This window comes from Cephus cinctus, unplaced genomic scaffold (assembly GCF_000341935.2).
Source record: "Cephus cinctus unplaced genomic scaffold, Ccin1 Ccin1_scaffold3007, whole genome shotgun sequence".
Taxonomy (NCBI): Eukaryota; Metazoa; Arthropoda; class Insecta; order Hymenoptera; family Cephidae; genus Cephus; species Cephus cinctus.
Window position 1 is genome coordinate 29,940 of NW_014334437.1, and position 18,380 is coordinate 48,319.

The 18,380-nt window shown below is 43.6% G+C and overlaps 1 protein-coding gene across 15 annotated transcripts in view; it reads right to left on the reverse strand.

The window, feature by feature from the left end:
- Positions 1 to 18,380, reverse strand: part of LOC107274371 (TLD domain-containing protein 2) — a 76,279-nt gene that overhangs the window by 27,581 nt on the left and 30,318 nt on the right. For 3 of the 15 annotated variants that reach the window (XM_025091618.1, XM_025091615.1, XM_025091616.1), the window contains 6 exons: positions 5,122 to 5,190; positions 4,542 to 4,648; positions 1,991 to 2,079; positions 1,068 to 1,296; positions 531 to 688; positions 55 to 447 (listed from right to left, as the gene is read on the reverse strand). In XM_025091618.1, coding sequence (XP_024947386.1) covers positions 55 to 447; positions 531 to 688; positions 1,068 to 1,296; positions 1,991 to 2,079; positions 4,542 to 4,648; positions 5,122 to 5,190 — 1,045 coding nt within the window. Of the gene's footprint in view, positions 1 to 54; positions 448 to 530; positions 689 to 1,067; positions 1,297 to 1,990; positions 2,080 to 2,189; positions 2,758 to 3,047; positions 3,070 to 4,541; positions 4,649 to 5,121; positions 5,191 to 14,339; positions 16,882 to 18,380 lie in introns of those variants that run through there. The other 12 variants (XM_025091620.1, XM_025091617.1, XM_025091610.1 and 9 more) reach the window with 11 other exon arrangements.

The following is an 18,380-nucleotide window of genomic DNA, read 5'->3' on the forward strand; positions in this document are numbered from 1 at the left end:
CAATAGGAATCAGAATTATGCATGAATTCTTTGCAATCACAAATGTTTCCTTACATTTTGAAGATTGGTAGGCGTGACAAGATCTCTTTCAAAAGCCTTGGGAAAGGCGTCGCCGTCGCGTTCAGCGCAGCTGCAGACGGATTCGCTATCGTCGGCAGTCAATTCTGGAAAATGTTCATCCTTCCCAGGCGACTGACATTTGCTGCGTCCTTCCTGATTCGGCTTCTTCATATAGTAGATTTCCGGTTTCTTGTCAGTCCCATAGGACTCTGTATGCCCGACGCGCATGTGAGCGATATCATAGTAAATGGCAGCATTGACGACGAATTCCATCGGCGCAATCACACCGTACGATTCAGCACCGTGCTCGATCACCAGAGGATCCGAGACATTCGGATCGAACATGACAGCGTTGGGTGTAACCAATAAAACACCACCTACCACGCCCTGTTATTCGCAAGACCATTAATTCACACTTCGTACACTTCGTACACATCTACATTATTTTTTCTTTTAATTCCTTTAATCACCTGTCCATCCGTAATATGGCGAACGTTAATTTTGAGGAATCTCTCCCGGTATGGCTGCTCCTCATCGTCCACAGTGGTCGCAGCACTGCCCAATGGTGTTTTTACCCGGTCCAGGTGGCTCGGCTTTGGCGAGACAGGCCGCAGATTGTCAAGAAGTTCTGGAACAGGAAACGCATTGCTAAGTTAAATGCATCCCGAAGCAATCTTTAATCAGAATTCAAAAAATTCTCAGACTGTTCGATTCAAGTACTTGTATTTCTCGTGAAAAACATTGTACACGATGCACCCATATGGCAAAGAAAGAGTAAGTAGACTGTGCTTGAACTCTAACGAATTTTCGAGTCGCACATATCTAATCGCTCTTCTCTCCTCTCGTGGCTCATTGGCCATTCGACTATTGATTTCTTTTACGACTTTTTGCACACGATGCAGTCGCATTTGCATTTCGTACTACTGACGGTGGAAGTTGACTGACGTGCTGCAGTGACTGTTTGAAAATTTATAAATTACTCAAATCAAAATTAGACGAGTGCTCACCTTTTTCCTCGGGTGGTAGGTCATCCTGAGACTCATGATCCTGGTTAGGATCAGGACTGGGTGCATCCGTTGTAACGCTACCGCCTAGACGTCCTTCCCCCTTTGCAGGTACCCACAATTGCTGGCCCGCATAAATAAAGGTGCTGCCCAGTCTGTTCAATTTGGTCAGCTCGGAAGGTGTAGTGTCAAATCTGGCCGCTACCGAAGTCAGGGTATCCCTGTCGTTCACCTATGTGTAAACAAGAGAAAATAATTTTTTCAGATTTCCAAAATAGTCACAAAAAAGTTTCTTTCGCTCATGATAATTTTTTTTATAAATAACTGCTATCGGCTCGACTGACATTTCAATTGCCGAGTATAACCGTCGCATTACAGATCCGCATTCTGTACCTCGATCACGAGAATCTCTTGAATTTCTGTTATATGCCCAGGGATTCGGAATCCTAAGGGAGGCGTCATTCGATACACTTCTCGGAGTATTTACCGACCTGGATGCCAGCAGCTTCCTGTCCTAGATATGTGGCTGGCTGACGAGAGGACCCGAGAAAAAGTGGCCTTCTTATCGCGCTAGATTAAACATTGCAAGGAGCATCCATTGTTCTTGGTTCGTGTCTTTCAACGTGGCTTCCCCTTCCGAATTCTCTTATTGTTTCCATTTTACAAATTCGACGTGAATCTCAAACCAGATGTCACCCCGTCTGCCATGTTGGCATTGTTCATGTTACAGATAATTATAATGCATATACCATAACCTAAAAACGACTAAAAATGTGGAGCGTCTTAAGTTGGGATTCGAACCCGCAACCTTTCGAATACCAGTCGACTGCTTTGACCACTGAGCTACGCCAGCCGAATACTTTCCGTTATCGCCGTTTTAATTTTAATTCCCATGTATGATATATATACATAATAATTATATTTACCGTATAGGCAATCGTATTAATGGGTTGAGAAACACGACCGTGTTTCTTCTCCTGAGTTGTCGAACCATCCTTGCTTTCGGTATCGGAATCTGGAAGATAGAAATTTAGGGTTACTAACAAAATATTCGTATTAATACCGAATTTTGACAATGGTCAAATTATTTTGGTTCAACTGACGAACAATAATAAATTGACACACCTGCATAAGAATCAAAGATTTTGGACGCGTTGCCCACCATGTAGTAGACAACATAGTCTTTTACTTCTTTTTGGTAAATATACACGTTATCAGGCTCGTAATCCGCGCTTTCCCATTGGGACAACGTGCCTGGATATCCGTATTCCATGCCTGTTTTTCTTTTTATATAAAAGATAAATATTACGTCCGCATCAATCACTCGTATTGCGCGAGAGACGATTAACTTGAAAACTGAAAAGAATCCATGTACCACGGAGGTTAAGGTCTCCCGCGTCGCGACGCTCCCGAAACGCTATGACGTACTGACTTCTTCGTGCAAATTGACACTAATTTTATACTTCATCAAAATACTTTACGTTCGCGATTGCCCTGTAAGAAGAGACAAGAAAATGGAATGATGCTGAGGGAGAAACAGATTCGAGTCTTTGCTTCGAACTGTGATGACATGACGAATTCAATAGGCGAAGTCAGAGGTCATACCGATTGTACACTACCCACGGGAGGTCAAAGAGGTACGAGGCACTATTGAGCACTAGTACATTAGTATGACTGATATAAATTCCTGAGCCTAATTCAATCTCGGTAATTGATCAGGTACCCATTAATTTTTTTCAAAGAAATGACATTTTTAAATTACACAAATATTTAACTTACATACGAATGTCAACGAGAAATGAGAATAATTTTTTTAATGATTCCGAACCTCAACTCTGCACTGGAATAAGACAGAGACCAACGAACTGAATTTAGAAAGCAGAAAAACTTTGCGTTTAATTAAAATAACACGAAAAATTAGGGACTCGATACGCGACTAACCGATATGGCCTTATCAGGAGAAAATTAAAAGCATAACCTTACTTGCTTGACAAAAATTTAACGTATCTCGAAACTCTATATTGGAGGCTATCGAGGTGTCAGCATGACTCGGTTGATCGTACACAGATGTGAAAAAAAAATCAAATTTCTTTTTGTCCCGAACACAATGATTTTTGACGTGAAATTATCGTGAAAAAATACATCTGAATCCTATTCGAAAGCACAACACTAGAAATGCACGAGGTAAATGATTTCACTCGAATCAACGACAAAGCAAAATATTCTAATACGAGTCCACTGACGCGGAGGTTGCTATTGGATGTCATTGAACACTCTGTACTTTCGAATAGCCGTGAGTATTTGGCAGAGACATTAGAGTCCACAGGAAATCAAACAAACATGGCTCACAGACACACAGTCCCTATTACTTCAGAGAAGATCTCCATTTCCACTAAACACAATGATATCGCGGTTATCCTTGATCGATTGTCATTAAGTCGTAGAATATCGAATACGTCAATGGAAGAACTGACAACACGTCCGAACTATACAGTATACACGTAGGCACCAGCAAATTCGTGACATTTCTCAAAACCGTTACCGTTAATGATTTACGATACCCGACTAGTTGCCTGCGACTGTGTCACACTGTGTTGATGGCGGCGCACGCGGTTGTCCGTGGCGGCCATTTTGGTATTGCGTCACTAGCGTCACGGCAGGCGCGTGCAACATCAACCGATTCGAACGGGCCGCGTAGACCAAACAAAATTAAAGGCGATATCAAATCTATTCCGATATATATTATCAAATTGATATATTCGTCAAGTATATTATTAATAACATGCAGGAGTAGCGATATTAATATTAATACAATGTAATGGAACTCTTTTAATAAACACAATAAAAACCTGCAATGTAGCCTATGGACAAAGACCCGTGGACGGCCTATATGGTAAAATGTACTATTGACTAAAGACATTCGGAGATACTACTGACAGCTTGCCCTCGCATAAATATACGAGGTATCAGTTTCACGAAGGGTTATTACACTATGGATTGTATGATCGATTGAAAAATAAATGTCGGCATTGACTGCCAGGTCAATTGGATCTGCCTGTACTTAGAAATATATTTTGTATGGCTGTGGTGGTATTCTGCATTTGATTTGGAAGAAAGATTATTTCGCGAACCAATAGGGAAAGCCTAAAGCGGCGGAGAAAAGAATTCGTCGGATTAAGAATCGAGGAAGGATTCGTGGCATTGCGTCTTCTTCGTGGCATCTCCTTGTTTCCTATTTATTTCGATTTCCAAGAGCAACCTAGTCGATCTGGGAATCCGCTCCAGATTGCGAAAGTAAGTCAATGCGATGCAATCGGCTGAGGTCGAACTAACCTAAGGTCGTCCAGACCTTCGGCTGGACTCTCGGCCAGAACATTTCTTTAGCATTGTATCGTGTTTACATAAATGATATTTTCTTTCTCCCCTTTACTATCTTTTATTTTTTCTTATTTTTGTCTTAGCTCAACTTTTTTGTACCTTTCGAAAGCTTATCGACCGACTCGAAGCGTCCTTCGACTTTGTTGCGAAGTGCGTCCAGGTCGAACGGTGCTGTAAATCCATGATCCACGCTGCGACTCTTGCTCCTGAAAAAGATACAGGAATTAGGTGAAAATTATGTAACATTGATTGAGTCGGTAACCTCGTTGAAACATTATTTTTATTATTGTCGTTGACATTGTTTTATTGTATAAAAGGATTATTTCATTGCCTTTGGATGAACTTTAGCACCTATCGTTTTTTCTGCTATACATATGTATTTACGAAGAAAATATGAAAATCGTTGAATACAATGGTAGTACAGGGAACTATGATAACCATACGATATTTACAGGACAGAGATGCAAGGTTGGCGAGACATGCCAAAAATATTCAAGATACAAGCATGCCTTGTGCAAAAAATAAAAAATAAAAATCTAATCAATTACACAAGCGATATAGCAATCGAGTGGGTTAATCCTTGTGTTATTTTAAATTATATGTTATCCATAAAAAATAGTAGTTATCTTAGTCAGAGTCTTAGCAAATAATATAAATATTATGCTTTTCAGTAACAAACCTGAAGTAAGGCACTGTGAGGTTCTCAGTCGACCTGGAATGTGTCACATCCTGAGACATCCGTCGGGACCTTCGTTGGTGCAAAACCAAAAAAGAAACGAAAAAAAAAGAGGCAATCAGACACATGCTACATGCTTAAGAAAATAAAAAGTTGAAGCAAAATTATTCGAAAAACTTATGGGTAATAGCAAATAAAAAACGAAAATATATTCACGAGCCGATGCATTGTGACATTCGCAAGCCAAGCTTAAAGTATGTGATAATATTATTAGGTTGTGAATCAATGAATAAATGTTTTAATCACTTAAGAAATTACCGCAATGTCACTGACTTTGCTAATCGTTTGATTGCTGATCGAAATCAATGCTCTTAATATACTTTGAGTTTTGAAACATTGACAAATGGAATGAGAGTGGATAATGTCCCGAGGGAAAATGTTACTCTCCATTTTACTGCGGTTAAATCAGCTTTTTAGTGTCGTTCACGGTGACGACGCTCGTCGCGCAATCTGTATGCAAATGTGAGTTCCCCAGTCGAGTTTCCACGCGTACACCTTTACCGACGGTCGATAAAGCAGTTGCCTGCTACAATTAGTCTTTTTCGCATCAAATCAAAAGACGAATCTTGGAATACAAAATAGATGAAAATAATGCATTATCAATATAAACCAGCTGGTCGTTTCCCTCCTTTCCGATAAATTATTTATTACGACACCTAAAAATATTACACTGTTTACAAACAATTGCGAGATATTATGAACATTTCCACGAGCCAAGTCGAGTAACCTAAATTTTCTTTTGGCAAAGAGACTCGTGCAGATTGTCTATAAGAATCTAAAGCGCAATAACATTTTCACGCTTTATAAATAATTTTGAATTTTTTCAAAAATGCCTTGCGCAATTCAAGGCAGCCCAACTTTTCAATTATTAAATTAACAAAAGTCCCACAAACGTATTACGATACATAAATATAAAACTACGAGATTAAAATAAATATCTATAACAATGAAAAACTATTTCCAGAACATACTATCAATTGTAGCACAGCAAGAAAAAGCAATCAGGTGCGTCGACGATGTCGACGTTAAGAGAAGTGAGGCTTAAAATACTTTCGGGGATGAAAGCCCAAGAAGTTGTACTCGATACCGACGTGGACCCCAAAAATCGAAGCGTGGGTTGGCAAACTGCCGCCACGACCACTGGGTCTCGCTCGACCATTCATACTAAAGTAATTTTTAAAGAAATTCTTTACTTATGAAAAGTTTCTTTTTTTTTTCACAGAAACTCTCTACTCCGCCCATAAAAATAGAATCGAATAGTTCTTCTAGCACGGATCTGTTTATTTTCCAAAAGTGTCAGTCAGTGAAAAATTCAATACACAAGAACAGAGTTCCGCGCAGTGCGCAGTACATTTGCACCGACGTATACACGTAACTTACCCGCGATAATGGACTCGAGGAATACTTTATCGAGCATACAAAATCTTATTTTTGTCGCACGTAAAAACCATAATAAATTAAACGTCTGCTTTATAAATTTTTTTAAGCAATATTGGCCAACCGTCACTCTGCCGTAGCACATGACACAGTCAAGATAAAAATACACGAGCCGTGTCTCTCTCGGTAGAAAGTGGATCCACCGGATCCCCCTGGATGCACGTGCAGCCATTGTAGCTAAATTGCAAGCCAAAAGAATCAGACTATCAGATTTCATCTTCGAAATTGTATACATAACCTATCACGTTAGAAAATCCTAGATCGTAAGACCTTTCTCGACTTTCTAGGGATCATTAGAAAGAACCAAAAAACAAGCAGGAGGCAACGATCCATAAATCCCCAGCGACTGGAATACTTGGTGAAATTGTCAAGAGAAATATTTTCCATTCCAAATGAATATGACGTTGATATACAAAAACACAGTTGGCAGCTCCGAGATCTATGCCAAGAATGCTTTCAGTTCAAAAATACTCGTATAACATTTTCATCCCAGCCGCACCGTACATATTTTCCGAGCATAGAATTAACACTCTAACCGAATTCTCATTACTTAACGAAATCCCAGTAAATAGTGCAGGACGTATCGTTAAAGGTATTCGAAAAAATAAATCCCAGCTTCGTTTATTTCTTACCAACACCCTTTCTTACCGATTCCACAATTTACGTAATGGTCCGTTAATCCCCGCATGAGGCATGACGTCATGATTTCATTGTCAGATAATACAAAATTAGCGTGACTGAATGCACTCGTATGAAGTTCGAAAAAGAAAAAAAATTATCCAACATTTCTTGTATCCTCCGACCAGACATGTTCGAAGCTGCGATTCGATGAAATATTAATATATAATTAGAGTCAAGGACCATCTTTAAAAATGTTTCTTCGGAGGTCTTCCATTGTTTTGATTACTCCATTTCTTGCCACATTCGCATTACGTACACGTACCTTATTAAGCGGTGAGTCCGGCAACGTCGCTAGGAGGTGTTGCCTGTTACGCCATGACGACGTTGCCACAGACTCTCGTTAAATTCAAATCACAGGTACCCTCCCCCCTCCCCGGCTTCCCTATCGCGATAAATTTCGCTACGAGCATAACCGACTCTTAATTAAATTAATTATTCGCCATGAGTTCGATTCGAGCGATCCCAGCAAAAAGTAAATCTCATTAAATCTCAACACACCACGTGCTACAGCATTTTTCAGCTCTGCCTCACGTTCCCTTTCAGCCTAGACGTACCTACGTACGTTCACCTTTCACCAGGAAATGCGATCTCAAATGTGTCATTCAGCACTGCCTATCAGATTCCAAGATAGACACGATCACCGGACGTTCCATTAAGAAAAAAACAAAAATTGTAATCGAATCTCGATGAAATTTTACTTTCGTTCATTGACAAAGTCTGGGTCCGCCCTACCGGTTCTGGTAATCAGAGATCAAAATTCTATGGCACGCGTACAAAAGTCAAGTGCACTAAAATGCAACGTATTCAGGGAATAGGAGTAAATTCCAGGATCCTTGATTATACACAGCAAAGCATCCCAACGCGTGCCTCCCTGTGACCTATAGATAAGCAATCGGCCAAGTTCAGATGTATCCAACAACCAAGTTCCCCATTGATCAAATACCGATACAATCCCTATTTACCGTGGTTCCGGTAGGTACCGGCCTAATTCCTCACATACAGGTCGCATGCAGATACCAATGCTTCGGTGTACCTAAACAATACTGGATATACCTGCTCGCCCTACGTTCCCGGGACAGCAACAAGCGTATCTAGGCAGTGACGATATGCGAAAATAAAGTGACTAGGGAGACTACAGGCCCTAGATAGAAAACGTAGACTACAGGAATGTTACTAGATGGTAGCAGGAGCGTCGAAAGTACAGGGAGACCATCGACGCGTGACCGCACTCACGTAGAGAGGCTCGGAGACGGCACCTCCTACCTCCTAGCCACAGTACAGTCCTCCTCCGACATATTGCATTATGGGTACATATACTCCGTGCACAAAGTTTCTCAACCGGCTCGAGCGCTATCTTGCGTGCGCGCTGACATTTCATGTATTTACAAGTCTGTTATACGTAAGCGATCAGAGGCAGAGATACGCTATATTCCGGAGGATTAATGAGTGCTAATAAAAATGTATTAATTGAATTATAAGATAAGAGAGATATAAGATAACCCGGTAGCAACAAGGGAAAACACCATTGACTTCCCGTACCTATACTGTGCTACTACGGTTGGCTCACCGGAGAAAGGGAACTGGTAGAACCCGAGCGTCTTGCGGCGAGTTTCGAAACTATCATTGTGACAGAGACGCCTTAAGCAGCATCCACACTGTTCGAAGGAATGGCATCGTGAATCGACTTCCGCTGTCGATTTACGAAATCATTCGTAAAACCCGTCCACGTATCCAACAGTGGGGCGTACGAGCGTCCCAGGTTGGTGGGAACGCGTTAAGCTGTTTCTATGTAGCTACACCGGGGCACGTGTTTGTTATCGAGAGTTAGCAGGAATAGGATCGACGACCGTTTGGGATTCCGATATCGTAGTCTCAATTGTTATTCCTTTCTCGTAGTCGCACTATATAATCCCCATTGTCATATTGATTGTAGTTGATCTGGGAAGCCGACGCTTTTGTTTGCTCGCAAAAGAAAAATCACCCGGTATTACAATTCGTACAGTAATCACGGCAAAACTGTCGTCCATTATTCAGGATGAAACTGTGTGACTAGCATAGATGCGCTCGAAGCTTCCAGAACCTTCCATTACTCGGAGTTAATCTGCTATCGTTATAATTGTTGTTTGTCGTCGGCCTGAATGTCCTGCATAACCGAAACCTCACGCGAGGAGCCACGTGACTCGAGTCTTTGGATCGATCCAGGAATTCTAATGGATTTTAAGTGACACGTAGCGACCCAAGTATTTTCCATGCTAGACCAGCTAGACCAGCTAGACCAAGACTGATCTTTGGGATTAAGCTCGATGACAATGAGCTATCATTTGCTTCCTCATTAGTAATCGATTCTACCATTATGCTTGAGAGACTCTGGTTTTCCCGTGATGCACCGCCGATTCGAGAATCTTCTGCGGTAAGGTTGGCAACAGCTACTAATCAGACAGCGGTAGCGTCGCCGGCCCGACGGTCGATCCGATCGATACTCCCGGCAGTTTTCAACGGGCCCGACGAGCCGGCATTCCTATGGAAATCCGACACGCGACAGCGCCCACGCATCGCGCTCGCACTGCTCGCCGGTCCTGACCTTACGAAAATGTAAAATTCGAGAAAAATCAATTGACGGGCAACGCGTGCATTGACGTCTGCGAGCCGAGCCGTGGGAGATCGTGTGGATAAGGAAGCGAGACGAGGTCGACCTCCTCGAACAAGGTCTAAGGTCGAAGACCGTGCAGCGCAGGAGGGCGAGCAACGGGGCCCGAAGCGGACCCTCCAGGCGTGGCCTTTGCTCTCGAGCCTGAACCTGACATCGAACGAGTCCACTAACCTCTTTCCTTCCTGCTTCTGGGACTGGGCCCCCCCCCCCCTCGTGCCCCTTCACTCGATCAACGTATCATTAAATATGGGCCTTACGGGAAGAGCCCTCCTGGCGAGGCCACAAGACGTAGATCAAATTTTAATAACAATCAGAACCGACACCCGTTCCTTCCAAATGTCACGAGTCCAATGTATCAGGTGCGTAACGATATATACCGATATAAGGATCGACGCTGGCAAGGCCCAAAAGCATTTTAATTACAATCGACGGCCAACCACGTGTTTTGGGGCCCGTTATAAATCGATACGAAAGCAAATAAGAAATCATCCGCGAATTTCTTAAAATGGGCCTCTTCCATTAAAATGGGACTTACGTGCCATCGTCCTCCGTTCCATTTTTGTGCGCGCGTGATATCACTGATAACCAATCCTGTCTCATAACTGGCGTAACGATAACGTAACGTCGGTATACATAACGCACGTGACGTAATTTCAGCAATGCTTTCCATTACGCGATGGCCAAATTTTGACACGGAATCCCAATAGCCAGCGTGGGATCGATCTATATGCAAGTCTCGAAGTCATAAACAAGACCGTAGTCGGCGCAACGTCCGTCTACGTATTTGGCGTTGGACTTCCGTTTCGCATTGCCGCAAGCTAAAGGCTTGCGAATCGCCGTTGTCGTTCCGTCATTTGTATTCCAGTTGTATGCTCGCGTTGATTCTACCATTACGCCTACTTCCTTCGTTGTCGTTTTATATTCATCTTATGCACACAAAAAATTGACCAAGCCTTAACGGGTTGAGCGGCCAGGGGGATGGTAGATCAGTGTCCTGTCGCGGAGCAACTTAGTCACCGGCCAATTAACTTACGGCTTTAATTGTCTCGAATTATCATACTTGCGCCTTGACGTCGAGTTCACGTTTCGCATTACTGTTTTACTTGCCCCATCCGTGTCAGGCGAGACTCCGTAAAACCCTTCGGCACCTATCGATAGAATTGCATCCCGGTTAAAAGTAGCTTGTATCGAATGGAAATTTAATTTAAAAAAATTATACACAACAATTTTCATAATTTCCATTGTCAATCTGCATCCCGTTACCAGAAATCATTATACGCGTATGCGAATCGCTATACGAATTCCCATACCCATTGCGTTAGCTTTGTGTATTTCCATCGGACTGTGGAATCGCGAGCGCACCCTTGCGTCACGGTAAATTAACCAGCGTGTGGAAGTTAACGGTAACAACGATTAACCCAGAGAAACTATTGGCGAGAGCTGCCCTATATATAAGAAATGCATGTCCGCGTCGATATTTCAATATCTTTAATTTTTGTCTTCGGTCCGTCACGTACCTCCATTTTGAAAGTTATTAAAATAACATCACGCGAAAGGCTGCACGATCGGAGAGCTAGTTTTATTGAAATTCCCAGCGAGCTCGGACGTCCGATAGTCAGGACTAGAAAAAAGAGTGTCTCCTTAAGCAACGCGATAACGGAAGATCGAGAGTATAAAGAAAGCGCGAACGAAATGCACGGAGGGAGCAGCGCGCCCATCGCGTACAGTCCTGAGTTACCGTTTATGTGGGCTGTTAACGGGACAACGTCCTAGCTACTATTGCTGGCAGACGCTGCTCCTGCTATAGTATATACCTGTGTGCCGGAGTCGGGTTGCTGGCTGTTGCTCCTGGTACTGGCATTCGTCAGGGATTCCGGTACCCTTCTTTTTCTTCCTTTTGATACTTTACTGTTACCGTGATATTCCGTAAGGCCAATATCGATCGTAGTTCGTTTACGTTCTGCTCGATCGACGCGCCACCTACAACTCAACTACGAGTTAGTTTCGAACCTTGTACGCTGCCGTTGCACTCCGCTTCGACGGTACGAATGGCTACGAACCAAAACCAAAACGAAATGCAATATACGTTAAATGAATAGAGTACAAGCTGTAACGAAGGTAGTTCGTCGATATTTCTTTTGATGATATAGATAAGCGAGCAAGGGTCATGCTTGTTGCTGAAAGTTTGTCCAAGTATACAGTGTGGGAATGTTTAACAAACAAGTTAATCTGCTGACTGATTAATCAGCCAAATGTGTAGACAGCAGACGTGTCGTGTAATCGATCGTGTATAATAATAATATATATAGATGTATACAGTTATATTATATATAGATAGAGAAACATGGGGTTGACTGTGTATATAATCACGAAGATTGATTATGCGTCATCGGTATAAAATAAAACGTCATTAGGATCTTCCTAATGGGCCCCGGAAGGCCGTTTTGACCAATCTTGAGATTAGTGTATTCAAAGTCGGCCGTTCGAAGTCGTTTTTACAATTCCTAGCAATATCTACCAGTCGAACATGCTGCTATTAATTTCCAAATAAAGGATCGTTGACGCGATAACGAGGCACGTGTTATTAGAAAAATAAAAATGTGTATGATTAACTTGAATTAAATCATCAGAGTAGCGAGTTGGTAAGGCGTTAATAAAGAAAAATTTAAAATCGTCTAAGGTTTCTTTGAATACGATATCGATATCGGATATCGGTGATCGATTAATAAAAATGTGCGACAAGCACGTGCGAATGACTATGGTGTATTCTGAAATAATAATACTTATATTTTTTGGTCCATAATCAGTGGGCAATAGCAATTCAGACATCGATCCGACGATCGGTACTTGGCAGTGCCATATCTTAATCGTAATCAATAGATATCGAACCAATCGGTAATTACGCTTGCCAATCGAACCAAACGGTTGTTAATGGCCGATCAGTGCTATCGATGGCATCAAGATTCTTCGTATCTTTTCAGTCTTTGTGAACCAAAGCATAAAAAGCACCTTCTTTTAAATTTGAGAAATTAAAGAAAATGCTAAGGATTACCGTACACAGTCATACGGCTGACGAAAGGTTTCCCTCTAGTTATGCAAATCGAGACTCGCGATCTACTGTCCTTTGACAAGGCCAGCTGGTGAGTCGGTAACATGCTTATACACAATGGGCGCCTACCGGACAAAGGGAAGCATAGCCCTGTTCTTGTGGCTGGTACGTATCACGTATTCACTACTCCACCTTATTTGCTGGCAATGCCAATCGTGAGTTTTATACGTATTAAGTATCGCTGAATGAAAAGAACTACCGGTCGTGGCTTTAAAAGTACGCAGAACAGAGACAGAGGGACGGTGGGTGTTCGTAAATTCGAAAAAAATGTCTCACCGATATCTGAAAGTACGTCTAACAATCTTGCGTACTTGAAACAACAACAGAACTACGTGGATTATTATAATGCCAGTGTGTACAGAATGTAGTACGTACCGACTGCTTGTAGTACGTACTATCTAGCGTGGCTTTCAGCTTGGAAGGTCAGCGACCTAATCTATCGCCTACATCTTGCCAGTCGATGTTGCAGTCGACGTGCCTCGACTTCATTCGACTCTCGACTCTCGACTCGATTCTACTCCCAGTCATCTGCGAGTTCGTGTGAGCAAGGGGAGAGATAGAGAGAGAGAGTCAAGGATGAAAGAATAGAAAGAAGAGAGAAGGGAGCGAGATGGAAGAAAGAAGAAAAGCAACGAACGTGACTCGAATCGCAATACCATGACTGGGCCGATTCTCAAAGCGGAAAAGAAACGCGCAGCCTTAACCATCGAAGGCGGACATGGCCGTTTACAAAAGTCGACATTTCGCCCGGTTTGGTCCACTATGGTGAGATCGTAAGATGCTAGAAGACGAGTGACGTTCGGCATTGCGTTACCTTCGGTAAGGCTTTTCCTATTAAACTCGAAAGCCCTATCGCGAGCATTCGTAATGTCTTGGAATTTATGACCAAGATTAAAAATAATTCACCAGACAAAATTCTTGTTGTGTTTACTGTGGATTCAGAACGGTGAGATCCACGAAATCCCCAGAAGTGACTTCTCCGTTTCTCTAATTCAATATTTCCCCACTCACGATTAGTCATATACGCGTCTGTACGCGCAGCGAAGAAGGCACTTCGCAAGAGCCACGTATATCTCCTGGATATTAACGTAAAATTCATTAGACTGGAAGGCGTTAGCGATTATATAGAAATTTCCGTAGTTATCGAAGACAAATGATTCTCCCGCGTGTTTACAATCGCAAGAGCCGCTTCTCGCGATTTATCATAAATTCTCGAAAGTGGCTGCCGTAGGAAAACCAATTGAGCAATAAAAGGAAAAAGTTCGTTCAAAGCGTGCGCGTTACCTGCTGACGGAGTCTGGCACGAATATATTCCACCAGGACGGTCTCTTCTGTCTAACGTAAATTCCGTCGTTGCTGCCAACTTCGGAAGCCGAAACCTGCGGCGCACCGGCGACTCCCTTGCGCCGTTTCCGATCGATTTTCGGGGGTTTTGCCAAAGGATGCCAAGATTTCCGTCTCCCCTTGCGGTCGACGAGTTCCGCAGCGGCGGCCGCCTCCGCGTCCACGGCCTCCTGATTCTCCTCGAGGAGATCCTCGGACACGTAAAAGACCGAGCCACGACGCCCACCGTCGCTGCTTCGACGCTTCTCCTCGCCCTCGACCAGACTACTCTTGTCCTTCTTGCCGGCCTTCCCCTCGTCGAAGGTGCTCGCCCTCCTGGCACGCTGGAACAGGGAGTCCCTCCGTGCCCGAAGATCCTCCAGGACGCTGTGTCGGCGACCTCTGCTCTTTGGTACTTTCTCACGACTCTCCTGCTCGAAATCATTCAAATCCTCCTCGAGCAGCGACGGCACGGAACTTCCCAGGATGGAGTCCTTCGTGAATATCCGCTTGGCCTCGAGGCTCTTTTCCTTATCACGTAGCTTCACGTTCTCAAAACCCCTAGGCGGAGCATTTTCCTTCGCGGAACGAAGCGCTGAATCTTTGCCCGATTCCTTTTCGCTTCTCTCTGACCTCTGCGAATTATTCCGTTGCTGCGCTGTGGGTTCCTCGAGGAGCGAGGGCCTGGATCCCAGCAGGGCACTTTGCTGCCCCCTTTGTTCCAAATTGTTGCCTTGCTGGATCATCGCGTCCTCTACCAAGGACGGAATGGATTTTCTTGAGGTTTGATCCATCTGATCGTCCTCTCTCAAAATTTCCTTACTCTTGGTCAACGTCTCCTCGATCAAGGAAGGTATGGATCGCTTCAAAGATACGTCCAATTTTGAATTGTATTGCTGGACGAGATGCCGATCGTCGGTGGGACATTGATCCGAGCTTGGGTCTTCCTTTGCGCCTTCGACTTCCTGTCGCTGGCCTTGCTGCGCCAAAGTTTCCTCGACTAAAGAAACGCACCGTCCCGAATCTTCTGTCGCGATTGCATGCATCTTTCCTACTCTTTCTTGCAATACCATTTCGTCGTCATTCGACGGCTCCTGTTGCTCCCGTTCCTCCTCTTGATCGGGTTGTTGCTCCTGTTGTTGCTCCTGTTGTTGCTCCTGTTGCTGTTCCGTCAGCGATTCCTCGACCAGGGACGGTATGTTTCCCGTCGATGCGAATTTACCGGCTGTCCGGTTGTTGTTCTGCGATTCCGTTATGTACATCGCGCTTTCCATACTCTATCTCGGCGCGAGTAATCTGCCACGGCTTTCTTTTCTCTTGGATCCTGCTCTCTTTTATCTTTTCTTTTCTTTCAATTCCCTAAACAATACGCCCACAATCACTCACGGAGTTTCCATAATCGTAGCACGCATTACGCTTCTTGGAAGTATTGTGTTTTTCATTGGGAAACGACATGCGAGTTGGAAGCAGCTACTGCGCCAGTGACATGTTTCTTTCCAAGCACGGTGCTTCTCTCTCTCTCTCTCTCTCTCTCTCTGCCGACTCTGATCTATCGTTCCCGCGATGATCCTGGCATTCTTTTACCGTTACTTTCAGTCCTCCGGTTGACTTCGCCTCCAAGAGAAAACTTCTCGACAATCTTGTCACTTTAACGGAGGCTTTCCCAGTCAGCGTTCACAATTCGAATTTCTTACGACGCTACTTTCATCCAGACGTCGAAATGTCATACGCCGAGAAGCGTATCCGAGCGTAAAGAGGAATGCGAATAAAACAGGCACTTTGGAAATAATGAAAAATGGTCTAATCAAATGTACACGAAAATAATCCTTATCGCAGCGATAAAAGCACCGTAAAGACGGTCCGATTCGAGACGGCTCGATGAAAAATCGAGCGTGCGTCGACGCACTGAAAACACTTTTGGACTCCTACAAAAAGAGGTTACGAAACTAACGGGGTGGGCGGGGGGGATGCGCGATGAACGATAACGAGCAAACGAATACGCAGTCGGAGTCAGGAGGAATCACTGGAGTAAAAATGAATAATAGAATATTCGACACTTCACTGTGGCGAGAGTATCTCGGCTTTACCGATTCTTCGTTAAGGCGCACTTTCACTTTGTGTATTTTCCACTATTAGCAGACAACGAGAATAAGCCGATTTGCTCTGTCAAAGGAAACAACTCGTGTATCCAACTGTTACGTTTTCTAAGGGATACTTGTAACTTTCTCATCCTATCTTCATTCTTCCCTCCTTGGTTTTTTACTCGTCCGCAAGATTCCGTTGCGCGCACCAACTTATTCCTCGTATCCGATTTCTAATTGCAATGTCAAATCTTGATGTCAATAAAGGAAAAGAATCGAGAAAGGAAGGAAAGACGCACAAAAACACTCGGGGACCTTTCGACGAGACTGAAGCAGACTGAAGCGCGTGCGGTCGAATCGCTTGTATTTATACAGCAACTTGCTATACCCAGAACTCCCCGCACTCCGCCCACCTCTTCGCCCAGACGCTGGCCGACTGACAGAGCCCAACAAACTGGCAGAGACTTGCAGACTAGCAGACGAGTACAGGCCGGCACATAGTCGCCGGCACCTCAACTTATTGCAATCAATAAACTCACTTAGACCCATTATTAAGTCCCTCAAGCTTTTCTTCGCCTGATGAAGTTTTCTTATGAAAATAATACAGTCTCCCATTCTCCCTCGTATAAAACGGATTCCGAATAAAAATGGCGCCTGTGTCTCTTTAGCTTTTTCTCCTTTAATTCTCCATAGAAGCCAGTAAGGAGCTCTTCTTATTAAAAAATTAGCATCGATCCTCCGTGCAAAAAAATGCTCAGAGACACTCGCTGCCAGAAGCTTCCGCCACGGACCCTCAATAGTCCCATTATGTAATATCCTCTATACGTGCGTACATCGTAAGTCCGACAAGTAATCCAAGTCCTCTAGATCGAAATAGAATTCGACTGTTTTACATTTAATTTTCCACAGGACCATCCACGCTCGCTACCTTCCTCTCCGCCGTATTACACGGCGGACACACGTTAAGTAGACTCAATTCGTTAATTCGTCCGGAGCGTTGACAATTGCGGAATTGCGACGATCAAAATACCAAACGAACTTAATTCAATTGAGCCAATTAACCTCGCGTTACTGCGTCGGTGGATCCTGGGCAGGTGCATGTCCGTACATTCCAATATACACACACACAATATGCACGACACACGCGCGCGCGCTCTTCCCTTCCTAATAAATTCACCCGGTGCAACTGCACACTCGTACGCTTTTGTTTTTCTCACGCAATGACTATTCAGCGTTTACTTTATCTCCGTGTACATTGCGCCAGCGTGACTTCCAGTCGTAAAACTTTCAGCAGTTATTCGTCATTAGTCACCGTGCAGCTACCGGTAGATTAGACCTGATTTCACAGCCAGTCTCTTCCTCCTGTCTTATCCAAATCTAGTATATAGACACTTTTTTTTCAAAATTTACCCATCGGACGTTTCATACGAATAAAAAGAACCACTCGTCGTGACGGCAACGTACGAGTCAATAATCCAATTTTGAATTCTTCGTCATTATTTTCCATGAGAAACAACATGGCTTCTCAAACTTCTGAATTACGCTCGATTGCGCTCGATGTTTGTTTCGTTACCTCGATTAAAAAAAAAATTTGCAAAATCCATCTGTCCAAACTAAACCCAACCGTGGACGAAGCACACCTGCACGAGAACATTTGGTCGTATAAGAAATTCTCGAATGACACCGAATTCTGTACATGTAATAAGCCTAATTGTATAAGGAGTATTGTAATCGACGTAAATTACGAAGAAAAGCCTAAAGACGTAAACTGACAGTTATGTTTGCACGAGCTGTGTTTACAGCGAGAGACTCTGTTTACAGACACGTGAACCGATTGGCTAAGACGAGAAGTCGGTACGTAATGAAAAACGGTCGTATCGTTGCGCAGATAATATTCGCCTCCCCCTCCCCCCCCCCCCCC